This window comes from Stegostoma tigrinum, chromosome 4 (genome assembly GCF_030684315.1).
Source record: "Stegostoma tigrinum isolate sSteTig4 chromosome 4, sSteTig4.hap1, whole genome shotgun sequence".
In the NCBI taxonomy this organism is placed as follows: Eukaryota; Metazoa; Chordata; class Chondrichthyes; order Orectolobiformes; family Stegostomatidae; genus Stegostoma; species Stegostoma tigrinum.
Window position 1 is genome coordinate 17,333,103 of NC_081357.1, and position 16,443 is coordinate 17,349,545.

Below are 16,443 nucleotides of genomic sequence, written 5' to 3' on the forward strand. Positions count from 1 at the left end.
AAACATGAACAAATCAATAAACATGTTTCAGATCTAAAGCGATAGCACTGCAATCAGCTTCGGGCTTTCGTATTGAAAAGAAATTGCTTTACCGTTGGAGAGGGAATGTAATGTTTAAAATAAATCAAAGGGCATGATTGTGTTCGAATTTATAGTTCTGGGTAAATGCTGGCAAGGCTAATAAAAACTATGCCAAATTTACATTTGCAGATTCCCAGTTACTTTTTTCATTTCTTTTTGCATTCCAGTCTGCTACAATCAAGTCACAAGTCTGTAGCCTGATCATACTTTAACAGCACAAAACACAAACACTTAAATATTTGGGTATGGCTGGAAAAAGATAACTAGACAAAGCATTTCATCTCAACAATTCACAAGAATATTATTTCAGGGTGGAAACCCATCAGCTTTACTGAATGTGAGGAGGGTGCTGATTGGTTTGCTATGAAACCCAATATCTAACCAAGGTGGAAACAACCTACATTGATTTAATTAGCCATCCCTGACACAATTTGTTATAGCCAATTAGCTTTAACAAGAGATGAATGCTCAATTAAACTCCAGAAATACTTAAGCCTTTCCATTCTTGCTAATGGTTACCCTTTGAGAAGATTGATGATTTACACATTCCCATACAGACATGCCTTGCTACTTAATTTGTATTGCAAGCACCTAGAAAACAAATTGAAATGAACGAAAAAAAAATACCCTTTCCCTCTCTCAGCTGTTGTTTAGGGGTTCCTGCAAACCTAAACTGGTCTCATATGGATTCAGGATATCCACGTTTTTGGACCAACTAGAAGAATCTTGTTGAGGGACTAATTTGGAACTTATTGTGTTACTGCAACTAGCTGCAGCTGACATGAGTACGACTTTGAGGGCTGCAGACGTTATTAGTGATCCTCATTTGGCACAGTGGTAGTGTCCCCACCTCGGAGCCAGGAGGCCTAGGTTCTGCTCCAGAGGCGTGTGTTACAACATCTCTTAGCAGATTGATTAGAAAATATAAAGAAGTAGTAATTTGAAGCACCCCCACCTCACAACGGTCTCCTACGAGTTCCCCCTTTACCATCCTTCTACGCCCTCATCCAGGTCATTTATAAAAATGACAAACAGCAGCGGACCCAACACCGACCCTTGCGGTACACCACTAGTAACTGGTCTCCAGGATGAACATTTCCCATCAACTACCACCCTCTGTCTTCTTTCAGCAAGCCAATTTCTGATTCAAACTGCTATATCTCCCACAATTCCATTCCTCCGCATTTTGTACAATAGCCTATTGTGGGGAACCTTATTGAACGCCTTGCTGAAATCCATATACACCACATCAACCGGTTTACTCTCATCTACCTGTTTGGTCACCTTCTCAAAGAACTCAATAAGGTTTGTGAGGCACGACCTTCCTTTCACAAAACCGTGCCGACTATCCCTAATTAATTTATTCTTTTCTAGATGATTATAAATCCTATCTCTTATTACCTTTTCCAACACTTTACCAACAACTGAGGTAAGGCTGACTGGTCTAAATCGGGTATTAACCCTTTCAGACCTATCTACAGCACAGCCCTGATATATAAACAGCATGTGTGACTGGTCCTCACTAAACAAGATGCATGGAAATAGAGTTTTTGACTGAAAACAAAAAAATGCTGGAGACCACAGAGGCTGCAGCAGCATCCATTGAGAGAAAACAAACTAACGTTATGAGTCTGGACAACTCTTCGTCACTTCAGCTCTGACGAAGATTCATCTAGACTCGAAACGCTAGCTTGCTATCTCTCTTCATGGGTGCTGCCTGACCCGCTGTATTCTCTAGCATTTTTTGTTTTGAGTTCAGATCCCAGCACCTGCAGTAATTTGCTCCTGCAGTAGAGTTTTTGCCTTGTACCAACATGACACTGTTTTACTTATGTGCAAAATGGAGTCAAGAATCTGTCCACTCTGACAGGTGGAGGCCTGTTTAAAATGCAGAAGACACCTATCAATGAGACTGCGGGCACTAGCACCACTGGAATATGAAGAGGCCATTTACTTCCTTGTTGCAGACCCACCGTACTTCATGAGATCATGGATTCCCTGTGACCTAACTCCACACATCTGTCTGTGCTGTGTACCACTCAATACTTTTAGTTAACCCAAACCTAACAATGTCAATTTTAAGGTTGGGAGTTGACATTGAATGCTTTTTGTAGAAGAATGCTCCAAACTTCTATCAATTTTGTGGGCAGAAATGTTCTTAACTTGACTTAAGGTCTAGTTGCAATTTTTAGATAATGGCCCCTTGTCCTTGAATCACAATCCAACAGGTTTCTCTCTATCTGTTCCCCTTAATATTGTGCAAACTTAATCCAATTGTCAACTAAATTGCAGGAAGTATACTCCTAGTTTGAGAGATTTGGGTGGGTTATTACCAAATTAGTGCTCAAAGATAAATGATGATCCAGAGAATTGTATTAAAAATCTTTAAATGGGGTTATTGGTGCACTGCTAATACACACAATAGTTAAAGTTATGCCTAGTGTGAGTTACAAAATGTGTAGAATGGGGAAGTTAAGAGCAGCTACAGGTGAAAGCATGACTTGATATACTCACTCGAATTTTAATAATTCTTGTTTTAGCTCCACAGCTTTTCTTCAGTAACATCTTCTAAGAAAAATAAAAATAGATGTAAAAAATTGAACTTTTTAAAAAAATCCACCTAGACTATTTTTGTATATATAAACCATAAGCCAGAACATAATGGCAAAGTGCCGGATAGTATTGTACATCGTAGCATTGTGTTACATGCTGGATATAGCTGCACATAGCACATCAAAAACCAAATAAAGGAAATATCTTGCATACTCTCTATATAGCACCTTTCACAACTTCATGGTGTTACAAAATGCTTTACAGATGAAGAAATATGTTTGAAGTGTCATTGTTGATGTCTTGCAGCCAATTTGCGCACAACAAACCTCCCACAGACAACAAAGTGATAATAATCAGATAATCTCTTTTAGTAATGTTTGTGATGGGATAAATGTTAGTCAGTATACCAGGGGTACCACAGGGCCAAGGGATCTGTAACATTCATTCATCCACAGGCCAGATGAAGCCCCTGTTTACTATGCCAACTAAAAGATTTTTTTTCCACCTTGCAGGCTGCGGAATTCTAGAAAATTGAATCAGAATGGGAAATATAGAAGGCTGGATAGACCCAGGAAAGGCAAACAGATAAATGAAGGCAGACACCTAGAGAAGACAGTTTTGTGGAGGAAAGGAACAGAATAGGAATTAGATAGACAGTAACAAAAAGAACAAGGTCAGATCTTGGTAAATTTCTCCAAGTAAAACTACTGGTTGTACGTCTTTCCCATTATATCCTGTCTCTAAACAGACATACACCAAGCACTAATACCTTGGAACTGACGCCACATAACTGCTGCCTGTAATAGAAGCCAAGAAAACTATGGCCCACTTCTGACCCTCCTGCACCAATCATTTTACTTCTCCTGCAGTTCCAAGTATCCATAATAGAATAGGATCATAGAATCTCTACAGTGTGAAAGTAGGCCATTTGGCCCATCAAGTCCACACCAACCCTCCAAAGAGCTCCCACCTAGATCCAACCGACCCCTGTAACCCAACATTACCTCTGGCTAATCCACCTAGCTTCCACATCCCTGGACACTATGGGCAACTTAGCATGGCCAATCCACCTAACCTGCACATCATTGAACTGTGGAAGGAAACCCAGACGAAACCCATTGCAGACACCAGGGAGAATGTGCAAACTCCACACAGACACTCACCCAAAAGTGGATTCGATCCAAGGTTCCCGGAATTGTGAGGCAGCTAACCACTGAACCACCATGCAGCCGGAATGTTTGGACTCCATGGAGCTTCCTGACTTTTTGATTCAAAAGCTTTCTAACATAGCAGTTTTGATGAAACACAAACAATTTAGTCTCTCTGTATATTCTAGGATGCTGCCAAACTTTTACATCTTTCCAGTATATACACTATAACTAATTTAGCTTTCCAGTAACCGCAGTATTGCACTATTCATCTTATCCCCTTCTCATTGAGAAGGAAAAGTAGGCAACAGGAATGCTGCTGGTCACCTGGGGTGCTCTCTCCACTCATATGAATATAGTCAAATACAACTATTTAAAAGAAGTGGTACCTGACTTCTCCTCTTCCTGCTTAAATACCTAACCAGCACTTGACAACTGCCCACAATGCAATGATCATAATCATGTGATTCCCTGGTGATAGGACTCTCAAGTCCTGTGCACTGTTTGGTTACTGTCCCTGTGGGAGGCAATGGAAACAGTTCAGAGAAGGTTCCAAAAACATGGGATGGTCAGCACAGGAACAGGCCCTTCAGCCCACCATGTCTTTACCAATTCATAGCTTGATGAAAGGTTGGTCTAACTTGGTCTGAATATATTGGAGTTTAGAAGCATCTTAGTGAAATACAAGATTCTGAAGGGGCTTGACAAGGTAAATGCTGAGATCTTAGGATTCCCCACATGTCGTGCATGTTTAAAACTCTTCTTCAGATTGGTGGAAGTAGAGTTATTGACTATTTTCAAGTTGGACTTCGACAGATTTCTGAACAATGAGAGTCTAAGGTTGTGGGAGGGTCAGGCAGGAAAGTGGCCATAATCAAGTCAGCCATAATCTTACTGAATGGCAGAGCATGCTCGACATGTGGTATGACTTACTCCTGCTCTGGTTTCGATGGTGAGAATTGCAGACCCCCCAATTCCTGATGTCCCATGATGAGTAACTCGGGAGATTGGCTGGCTGCAGCTCTCAATAGTGCATCAGTCAGTGTCACAATGGAGTGGGGGGGGGGGGGGGTGCGGTGCAAAACATTACCACTATCAGTGATGAGTAGCCTGAATTTATAAGTCCCATTCCTAAATGCAGCACCTCCATATATCTCAGAGGAGGACAGTAGAGTCAATCTGTTCTTAACATGTCCAGTCCGTGTATTTTATGGGGCCAGTTGACCTTTTAACTCACCAGCTGCCCAGAGAAGCGGGAGTTTGTCTTCCCTGTAACCTAGAGATTAACATATTCAGACCTTCCCTTAACTTTTTAGACGTGTTTGGATAACCAAGGCATCATTTTGGATTTGGTTCTGGGAGGCCTTTCTTTTAGAGGCGGGGAAAGTGTCAAGTGCTCTTTGAGATTACTAACATCAGAGACAATTTTACACAACAGGTGGGTGTAGAAAGCCTTGGAATTACCAAATTGTGCACTTTTGAGTGAGGGTGTTATTTCTCAACACAGATGTTCTCCAATACAGAACTTTAATTTTTCCCTCTTGTCATGGCTACCAGTAAATAAAGAATGGTGTGGCACAAAAAGTGAAGGATTGTAGGTGAATTTACAAGTTAGTATGAGATTGCACTAAGATGACATAGAGCATGAGGATCTATGAGGGCATCAGGTGATATGCATGGGACTGGAAGAGTATGGAGGTGGTCGAGGGTGGCAGTAATATTTATATTCTATTCGTTTGTTCAAAAATTAAAATACAGCGTTAGATTTCTGAAGGCAGTCTTGCTTTGCTAACTCCTCTGAAGCCAGCAACACCTTCAGTTCCTGCCAGGTAGCATGGACCAAACTGCAATCCAACCTATGTCCAGATGGAAAATGGAAAGTAGAGGCTGCCATTTTTAAAGGCTGGATTTATGGAGCGGGGAAATCATCCCAGCTCTTCACACCCAACCGGAGAGTGACCAGTGTGTTGCCAACACAAGTATGATCGAGGGAAGTTCTCTTAAGAAATGGCTCATCTCTGCAACTGGAGAATGCTAGTGTGCTGGAACAACAAGATGCAATCTGAATTGGCCAGTGCAAGAGGAGGTCGCCAGTTATTACCCTGATATTTCTCGCTGGCAATTCTTTTCCTTGTTTAACTCTTTGTACATAAACTGGTGCAGTGGGAGTATATTCAATAATAGCTTAATTTAGGGGAAATTGCATAGTACATTCTAGATTATGAAAACACACTGGATTAAAAAATAAATCTTCACCTCACCTGTGGTTCTTTTAACCATTAGCATCAAATTTGCGAAATGAAAAAAAAAATCCGGTGGCATCTTCATCAACTGTTCAGAAACAATGGAATTTGAGTATTCCTGATGTAAGAGGCATTTACATGCTGTAAAAACTCTGAATCCATTTTGTCAGAGCTTTTTGCCTTACATACACTCATCAGGACATTTTGCAAGAATGTCAATTTAAGGGGAAGATAACATTTACACTGAATGAGCGGAAATTGGTTGGCAAGCAGTCTTAGTAAAAGTCTTGTCATGGAGAATGCACACATTCATGCTAATTGACAGTTAACTGCCAGACTGTGTTTAAATTTTAAACCACGAATGTTGACCCTGATGGGTTAATACACTGCCTTGAGAAATGAACCAACTAATGGCCGACACCTATTTTGTTGAATTAAAATACACAGTGCAATTACCTCAGTTCTATTGAACTAATTCTCTAAGAGGGTCTCTCAGTATATAAAGGTAAAGATAAAGCTTGTGTATCACGTTGCAACTATACAGCAGCAACAATAGTGGTGCTCACCCCCAACAGGATGCTGCCATTAAGTAAAAACAGTATTGTGGTACATTAATTTCTGTATCAATGTGATGCAAGTTACGTGGGCTGTACCTCAAAAAGATTGGTGGATCATATAAAACAGCATATTTGTTTGGATTGGTCACAACAAGCAACATACTGACTATTCCCAAGCAGCCCAAGATTACAAAGCCAATAAGTAACCAACATTAGCACAGTGTGGAGCTGGATGAACATAACAGGCCAGGCAGCATCAGACAAGCAGAAAAGCTGACTTTTGGGTCGGGACCTTTCTTCAGAAATGGGGGATGGGGAAGGGAGCCCTGAAATAAGTAGATAGAGGAGGGGTGGGGTTGGGAAAGGTAGGTAGGATGGTGATAGGTGAGTGCTTGTAGGCAGTGGTGGGGATTGGTCAGTGAGGTAGGAGGAACGTAGGTGGGAGAGAAGACGGACAGGTCATGGAGGCAGGGATGAGAGGGACGGTTGGTCATGGGATGACACAGGGAGTGGGGAGATTTTGAAACTGGTAAAGTCCACATTGAGTCCTTTGGGCTATAGGGTCCTGGGGCAGAATATGAGGTGCTTCTCCTCCAGTTTCTAGGTGGCATCATTGTGACACTGGCGGAGGCCCAGGATGGATATGTCATCCAGGGAGGTGGGGGGGGGGGGGTTGAAATGGTTCGCAACTGGAAGGTGTTGTCGTTTGTCACGAACAGAGCATAGGTGCTCTACAAAGCGGTCTCCAACCCTTCGCTTGGTCTCACTGTTGTACAGGAGGACTCGATCGGGAGCAGCGGATGCAGTAGTCCACATTAGCTGACGTGCAGGTGAACATCTGTCTGCTGTGGGAGGTTTACTTGGGTCCTTGGATGAAGGTGAGGGGGCAGGTGTAGCACTTGCTGCGGTTGCAGGGAAAGGTGTCAGGGGTGGTGGGGTTCGTGGGGAGTGTGGAGTAGGCAATGGAGTCATGGAGAGAGCAGTCCCTACGGAAGGCAGATAGGGGTGGAGAAAATATATCCTTGTTTGTGGGGTCAGATTGCAGGTGGCAGAAGTGGTGGAGAATGATAAATGTTGAACCCGGAGGTTAGTGGGATGATACATGAGGACAAGGGGGAATTTGGTATTTGTTTTTGTTGTGGGGAGGGGGTGTGAGGGCAGAGGTGCAGGAAACACAACAGATGCGGTTGAAAACGTTTTTAACCACCGAAGGGGGGAGGTTGCGGTACTTGAAATACGAGGACAATCTGAGATGTGCGGAAGTGGAACGCCTCAACTTGGGAGCAGATGTGGCAGAGGCTGAGGGATTGGGAGCAGGGCATCACCTTCTTGCAGGAAGGTGGGTGAGAGGAGGTGTAGTCCACAACTGGATAACATTTGCTGGTTAATCCCAAGTACGCAAAGAACTGCGAGGACACCCAAATAATAATTGTCAGACCTGTGTATACTGGGAGTTACATACATTAATATACATTACTCTTTGTAGACAGAAGAAGCGTATGCACACATTGCACCACATTCTACCTGACAAAATAAGCCACTTACTGGCTCATTTCTCAGCACAATGCCCTACCAATAATAAGGGATAAATTGTATAGTTTAAAATTTAAATAAAAACTGTTTATCACCACTCACATTCTACATGCCAACACCTCTAACAATCAGAGTCAACTCACCAATCAGCACAATCCTCTCATATGGCATAAAATCCTGTTTTTCCCCTTAGATTGGTATTCTTGCCAATTGTCCCTGGTAATTGAGGGTTTTGACAAAATATGTCTATGGTTCAGCAAATCTCAAGTTCTGCTCTACTAAGTGACTTGTTATCAAATCACACATCAGCTATCTAAGCATGTCACACAATAACCCTCCAATAAGCCACAGAATACAGGTTTTCTTTTCTCATTTTTCTAATTCTGCTTCATCCTTTTCCTGACTCACCCTGCTGCATAAAAATACATCATGTTGTCACCCCTGAACAAACTATTCTCTCTTTGATTCACTTATTCTGCAACAGAATAGGTTGGGGGTTTAAAGATAGTAAGAACTGCCGATTATGGAGTCAGCGATAACACAGTGTGGAGCTGGATGAACACAGCAGACCAAGCAGCTTCAGAGGAGCAGGAAAGTTGACGTTTCGCATTGGGACCCTTCTTCAGAAAAGTTTAAAGTTTAAAGAAACTGGTATGTGTGGTATATGAGGTATGTCTGTGTAGTTGAGGGGTGGGGGGCTGTGATGGTTTTGAGGGAATTACATTCCAGGTATTTAAACTTTTATTGACCCTGACAGAGCGTGAGCAGAGAGGCTGTTTAAAAATCTCAAAATTTCGACGGCAGTATATTCCTGTTCTTTCATCTTTCTTTTTTGTAAATAACCACTTTGATGTCTTCTGGGGTTCTGTTACCAAATATGTTGTCAGGATCCTGGACCTGGAATTAGCCATTTCCCCACGGTAACTGAAGACCACAAAAGTGATCTGCCCAGATGCAGTAAACGGGGAACAAACGGGTTAAAAGGGTGAGAGCTTGTTCTTTTTCTCTCAAAAATCTTTGAGCAAAACGAAAGTGCCAATGCAGATTCTGAAGGAGGAGCCAGGCGGGCAGAATGACCTATTTTGACACAATAGAGTCTCGAGTACCCTAAGCCAGGCGCTTTGTGTGAAAGAGAAACACCAACAAAGTGATGTCTGGGCCATTGTTGTGCATTTTCACCTTTACAGAAGAATATATTCCATCAATTAAGTGATATTATATGTCTGGAGGAGCGTAGAGAGTGAGGCCATCCTTTTCAGCTGTTTGTTCTACACATCACTTGGGATTCTGGTACTGCAATAGCCGAAAACAACATAGAACCTGTTACATAAGTTCTCCATCACATTTTCCAATAGTTCCTGATGTTACTTCTCTATGACCAGCTACCCAATCATATTGAAATCTAAGAACAAACAGGGGCTCCAGCAAGACAAGATTAACAATGTGCAACCTTTGATCTATCCTTGATAATTCTCCCATTCCTCACCTACCCGTTGTGCCTCGCACAACACCACCTACAGGCGCTTAAGGTAGCGTAGATAGGTATATTAGCACTTCAAAAAGTTACCACTCAAATTCCTCCCAACCTCTGCACTGCCTCGGTCTCAGCAGAATGTTCGCCTTATTCACATGCGCCACATTTTTTTTATTCACTCACAGAATATGGGCATCACTGGTAAGGCCTGCATTTATTGCCCATCTCTAATCACCCAGAGGGCAGAGTCAACCACATTGCTGGGGGTCTGAGTGACATGTAGACCAGATGAGGCAAGGATGGCAGATTTCCTTCCCTAAAGGGCATTAGTGAACCAAATGGATTTTTCTGACAAGCAACGTTTGACTCTTCGATCTAGATTCTTTATTGAATTCAAATTTCACCATCTGCCATGGCAGAATTTGTGGCTGGGTCCCCAGGATATTAGCTGAGTTTCTGGATTAATAGTCTAGCAAGAATTCCACTAGGCCATCGCCTCCCCAGAGGGCTGAAGGCATCATCCCTGATCCCCTGCCACCAATATCATATCTATGCTACCTGATTCCAGTTTCCTTCAGGCATACAGACAATCATGTAAAAAAAAAACAGAATATGACTTTTCCTTAGCAAAGTCCTCTTCGTGCTTGTGCCATTGCCTCCACGAAGTCAATGGGTATTATCAACAACAAAAACAGAAATTACTGGAAAAACTCAGCAAGTCTAGCAGCCTCTGTGGTGAGAAATCACAGTTAATGTCTCGGCTGAGTGAACCTTCTTCAGAACTGGTCAGCATTATGGTCACATTAATATCCTCCTTGACTCCTGGAACTCCATCAGGTGCAATCATTCCCCCACATTGGTACATTTGCCTGTCATCACTGTCGTGGTTGCGTGAAATAATAAGTCCAAATTATATTTTTCTGGGGGAGGTTGGGAAAAGTCATGAAATATGAAAATTAGATTAGAAAACATATACATTGAGAAAGTGTACTTAAAAAGTAAGGAGGAGAAGTTGAATTTTTACATCATATCAAGTAAATGCAAAATTAAAGCTTTGCATGCAGTTCTGGAGTCATCATTATCACAGAAACCCTACAGTGTGAAAGCAGGCCATTCGGCCCATCAATTCTCTCCAACTCTTTGAAGAGCATCCACCCAGACCCAGTCCTGCACCCCATCCCTGTAACCCTACATTTTCAGTGGTTAATCCACCCAGCCTGTACCTCCCTGGGCACTATGGGCAAGGTAGCATGGCCAGTACACTTAACTTGCACATCTTTGAACTGTGGGAGACAACTGGGGAACCTGGAGGAAACCCACACAGACTTGGGGAAGGACATGCAAACTCCACACACACACACACACAGTCACTTGAAGGTAGAATGGAACCTGGGTCCTTGGCGCTATCAGGCAGTAATGCTGACCACTGAGCCACCATGCCATACTTATAGGCAGGGCAATGACAGAATGGATACAGCAATGACATGGTGGAATGATACAGAAAATGAGGAGGTTATAGCAATAAGACAAGCTGGAACACATTAGGTTTTCATGCATAGAAACATGTTGGGGATGGGGGGGGTAGGCTGCAGGTAGAGGTCTTTTTATATTTATTCACTGGGCATGGGTGCCAGTCTAGGCCATCCTTTATTGCCTATTGCCCTGGTGGTGGTGGTGAGCTGCTTTCTTGAGCCAATACAGTCTATTTGGTGTGGGTAGATCCAGTGCTGTCCAGAGTGTTCCACAATTTTGACCCAGGGATACGAAAAGAACAGTGTGGCTTCAGGATGGTGCATGACCTGAAGATGAACCTGCAGAAGCTGGTGTTCCCAAGTATCTCCTGCTCTTGTCCTTCTGGGTCAATGCTTCCCAAATATTTTCCCCACCGTGGCCCCATTCTGATCCTTAAAATTTTCTGCAATCCCACTTTGAAGCCTGAGAGACAGCAGGGATGTGTTATAGTGAAAGCACAGCTACTATAACTCATTTAGAGTTCCATGACCTCCATTGCTGTCTCAGAACTCTTAACTCCAAAGTTTCTCCTTTGTGAAGCCCTGTTCTAGGTGATCAGGGTCACAGTGTTTGGAAGGTGCTGTCAGAGGAGTAAGAACAGTTACTGCAGTGCATCTTATAGATGGTACACACTGATGCCACTGTGCATCGATAGTAAATGTTGAAGTTTGTGGGTGTTGTGTCAATCAAGCCGACTGCATTTTCCTGGAAGGTGTCTGACTTCTTGAGAGTTATTGCAGCTGCACTTATCCAAACAAGTGGAGAGTATGCCATCACAATGCTGACTCTTAAAATATAATCTGAAAATGGACAAAAACATAAATGTAAAATTGTTTCCAGTGTTTGAAAATTGAGAACATGGGCTCAGTGCTAGTACTAGAAGGAAGGAGTAACACAGATGAAATACTTCCATCAGGAAGTAGTATTAGAAGATGATATGTTTGACCATGATTAACTACAGACTGTGAATAAAACTTTATAAAAACAAAGAAAAAAAACAAACAAACAATCTTTTTGAAAGAGAATAGAAAAGTAAATGAAAGACAGGAAAATACATGATAATAAAGTGTGGAGCTGGATGAACACAGCAGGCCAAGCAGCATCTCAGGAGCACAAAAGCCGATGTTTCGGGCCTAGACCCTTCATCGGAGAGGGGGATGGGGAGAGGGTTCTGGAATAAATAGGGAGAGAGGGGGAGGCGGACCGAAGATGGAGAGAAAACAAGATAGGTGGTGAGGAGAGAGTATAGATGGGGAGGTAGGGAGGGGATAGGTCAGTCCAAGGAAGACGGACAGGTCAAGGAGGTTGGATGAGGTTAGTAGGTAGGAAATGAAGGTGCGGCTTGAGGTAGGAGGAAGGGATGGGTGAGAGAAGCAGAGACAGGCTGGGCTGGTTTTGGGATGCAGTGGGGGAAAGGGGACGAACTGGGCTGGTTTTAGGATGCAGTGGGGGAAGGGGAGATTTTGAAGCTGGTGAAGTCCACATTGATACCATTGGGCTGCAGGGTTTCCAAGCAGAACATGAGTTGCTGTTCCTGCAACCTTCGGGTGGCATCCTTGTGGCACTGCAGGAGGCCCGTGGCCGACATGTCGTCGAAAGAATTGGAGGGGGAGTTAAAATGGTTCGCGACTGGGAGGTGCAGTTGTTATTGCGAAGTGAGCGGAAGTGTTCTGCAAAGCGGTCCCCAAGCCTCCGCTTGGTTTCCCCCATGTAGAGGAGGCCACACCGGGTACAGTGGATACAGTACAAAATACGTGTTTATTTTTCATCCAGCCATGACCATCCAACCCTTCAATATGACCCGGGAGCAGAAATTTTAGACCCATAGTCCAGCTTTAGTTTTTAGACTAGAGTTTTTGAGCAACATTAATCCTAGTAGAAGACTCCTCTCCTGTTTCTTGGCACGGCTTGATGAGAGGGCAGAGATGGCCAAAAGTAAAAAGTCTGATTCTAGCATCTGCAGTTCTTACCATCTCGGAGAAAAAACGTCTGGATGTTTTTAAGGGTTTCAATCTCACTGCTTAATACCAATTTCCAGCAAGGGTTGGAGGGTTTGGTGGGGGTGGGGGTAGCGGGGATTATGCACAAGGTTCCAAAAAAAGAGAACAATAACATGTTTCACCCTTTGAAAGGCAAATCATACTCAGTTAGGGCTGGGGGAAAAATAAAGCATAATTAACTTCAAGTCTTGTCAACTCGACCTAAATCCGACCCAACCTGACAGGGCTGCATGTCTGCAGGTCTTGAACTAGTTAATGACAGCGTGCTGGAAAACAAGGCAGACAATGAGGCACAGGGGGACATCTGATGCAGCAGATGACCGGAGAGAGGAGGGGGGTTTGCTGTGATGGGATTGAGGGGTCGGGGTGGGGGGACGTGGGCATTGTAGAGGGGTTGGTTTCTTGCCCAAGTTAAGTTCAGCCACATTGAAACAGTAAGTGGTTGCTCAGCGAGGGGAGGCATCTAACAATAGGGAATCAGTCTTTGCTGCCCAAACTTCAGCAAAGACATCTGTTCTCCAGTTAATTGTTTTCTCTCTCTTTCTTTCTTTCAGTCTCAAGCCTTACCCTCTTTCTAATCAGTAGCAGTCTGAAGGGCCTTGCAATTCAGCAGTAATCCTTCTGAGCTATGGCTGAATATAATAGCTGCTCTGTGACTAGACAGGCCATACAGAAAGCAGCCACACTGTATAAAGATGCTGAGACGACTGCGTTAATCTGTAGAATCTACACGTGAAAACTCTTAATTCTGTCTCTGGGGACTTCTACTTCAAAAAAAATACTTAGACAAAAGATGCAAACACTTTTAAGACACAAATACTTTAGAATTCCCCACGGCGGTGCCTAGTATCTGACGAGCTGATTGAAAGAGCGTACATTTTAGATCTCTTAACAAATGTGTTAAACTGTTTGTTTGCTCCCTCGACATCCCCCATCATTCTGCCACTGTCCCAAAAGATATTGAATCAGCAACTCAGTGAGGGGTCAAAGCAGAGGGCAAGTTACAGACTGTTTCTCAGAAGTGGAAATTATTCACCTCAACTGTGATGCCAGAAGTTTTATTCCTGTACTGATTCTCACCTCACTTCCAGCAGGCTGGAAGACTTTTGGGAATAATCCTCTTCACAACCCAGGAGATTTCTGCTAGCGTACACTTCCGTTAACTCATCACAGCTCCCTATTGCCAGGATGGAGAGACTTCTGCCCCACTTTGCTCGTTGCCTGGTTACAAAATACCCTGACAAGCCTTTCAGTCTTCATTAACTCTGGCAAGGTTGGGGGTGGGGGCAACTAAATATATTTTTACCACTGCACATGGCACTGCTTTACCCCATGTCCAAGATGGTGTCCTACCTTCCCACTCACTGAAGGCTCAGATTCTCAGCAGGCTGCAATTAGAGGCATGGAGGTTATCAGCACGAAAACATGCTGCCCAGTTTTCACAATTAAACTCGTCCCATTTGCCTGCGTTTGGTCCATATCCCTCCACACCTATCCCATCCATGTACCTGTCCAAATGTTTCTTAAAATTATGAAATTGTACTTGCCTCCACAACTACCTTGAGCAGCCCACCCACCACCCTCTGTGTGAAAATGTTGTTCCTCTGGGTCCTTTTGTATCACTCCTTTCTCACCATAAACCCATGCCCTCTAGGTTTAGATTCCCCTAACATAGCCAACTATTTTGCCCATCTACCTTATCTATGCTTCTCATGATTTTATAGATCTTTATAAAAGAGAGCTTCAGTCTCCTACACGCCACAGAAAAAGAATCCCGGCCTATCCAACTTCTCCTTATAGCTAAAACCTTCCAGTCCAGGTAGCGTCCTAGTAAATCTTTTCTGTACTCTTCCTAATTTTATAATCTTTTCTATAATTAGGGAGACCAGAACTGCACGTTGTACATTTCCTCTAGTGACCAATGTTGCTCCCCAGTCTCGTGGAAGGCCTCTGGTCTAGCAGCAGAATTTGCTCATTTCTCACCTAGACCATCGAGATAAGGGACAGAAAAGGGATCAAAGCTGGAAGTAACCCTCTTCCACTGGGAATGGGAAACAAGGGGGAAATGCAGTTAACAATTAGGATTCCCAGGCATCCAGGAACAGCCAAGACAGTTAACAACAAATCTGGGCAATAAACAATCCACATCAAAGCTTGACTTTATATAATGCCTCTTTGATGGCCTCAAAATATCTTAAAAACGAAAAGTGTTTTACACTGACCAAATAAAAACAAAAACCAGTTCTGAAAAGGCTGACTGGACCCTAAATGTTAACTCTTGTTTTCTCATCACAGATGCTGCAAGACATGTTTAGTTTTGCCAACAATTTCGGTTTTTGTCTCAAGTGTTTTACAGCTGGCAAAATGCTTTAAAAAGAACTGGAATCACTGAAGTTATGTAGGAACTGCAGCAACTAATTTACAAACATGACCATAAAGCAATGCGATAATAACCAAATAACTTGGTTACTGATGTTAGCTGAGGGATAAAGGCTGGCCAGACATTCCAGTTTGCAGAAATTTGCATTACAAGGCAAGGTACATAACTTCCATTGAATTCTCCTGCTTGTCTTTAAGAAAAAGCCAGGAGAGCTTTTACAGCTACCTTGGGACCTTGGTTTAACTCTCTTCGAAAGATTCACATTTAGAAGCGAGTAAGGAACTGGAATTGGAAACAGCACATACGCATGTAATTTAGAACTATTCAAGGAGGTTACCACAGTGGGAGTCAACATGTGTTTACAATGTTGAGCACAAAAACAAGGGACAAATGAGCTCAATCTTCAACAGATTAAATCATTGATCCGAAGGGGTTCAGTACATCACAGATGGCTCATCATTGTGAAGGGAGGCTGGCTCCTTTCAATGTTCGTCAATCCCTTTAACAGGCAATTGTTGCCATGGGATTAGATACTTAATCCCTGTAAACAGGGATTTGCTGTTCTCAAATACATGTTCAATCCCTGTAAACAAGGATGCTATTCTGGAATTAGGATGTCAATCCCTGTAAACAGGAATTAGTGGTTTAGCAAGTTAGTGCCTTGAAATCCAATTTTACAACACTGTGCAAGTTGGAGCTTCTTTGTCAGTACTTCTTAAATGTCCAACACCAAGAAAAAACAGAGGCAAGAAGTGCACAGGAGCACAAATCACTCCAAGATTCCCAAAATCGTGCATTTCCAACTTGGACATATATTCCCATCCCTTCATGGTCAACGGGTCAAATTCCTGAAACTCCATCCCAAAAAACACTGTGGGTGTACCTGGACCACATAGGCAGTGGCAGCTTATAAAGGTGGCCCATATTTTCATACACTGTTGTTAACATGAAGGGAAACGCAC

At 43.0% G+C, this 16,443-nt stretch overlaps 1 protein-coding gene across 3 annotated transcripts in view; it reads right to left on the minus strand.

Annotated features, from left to right (window-relative positions):
• Positions 1–16,443, minus strand: part of si:dkey-16j16.4 (uncharacterized) — a 109,648-nt gene that overhangs the window by 22,198 nt on the left and 71,007 nt on the right. Inside the window, exon 4 of one of the 3 annotated variants that reach the window (XM_048531370.2) lies at positions 2,596–2,646. The exons of 1 other annotated variant lie outside the window; for it this stretch is intronic. In XM_048531370.2, coding sequence (XP_048387327.1) covers positions 2,596–2,646 — 51 coding nt within the window. Of the gene's footprint in view, positions 1–2,595; positions 2,650–16,443 lie in introns of all 3 variants that reach the window. One more of the 3 variants, XM_048531369.2, reaches the window with a different exon arrangement.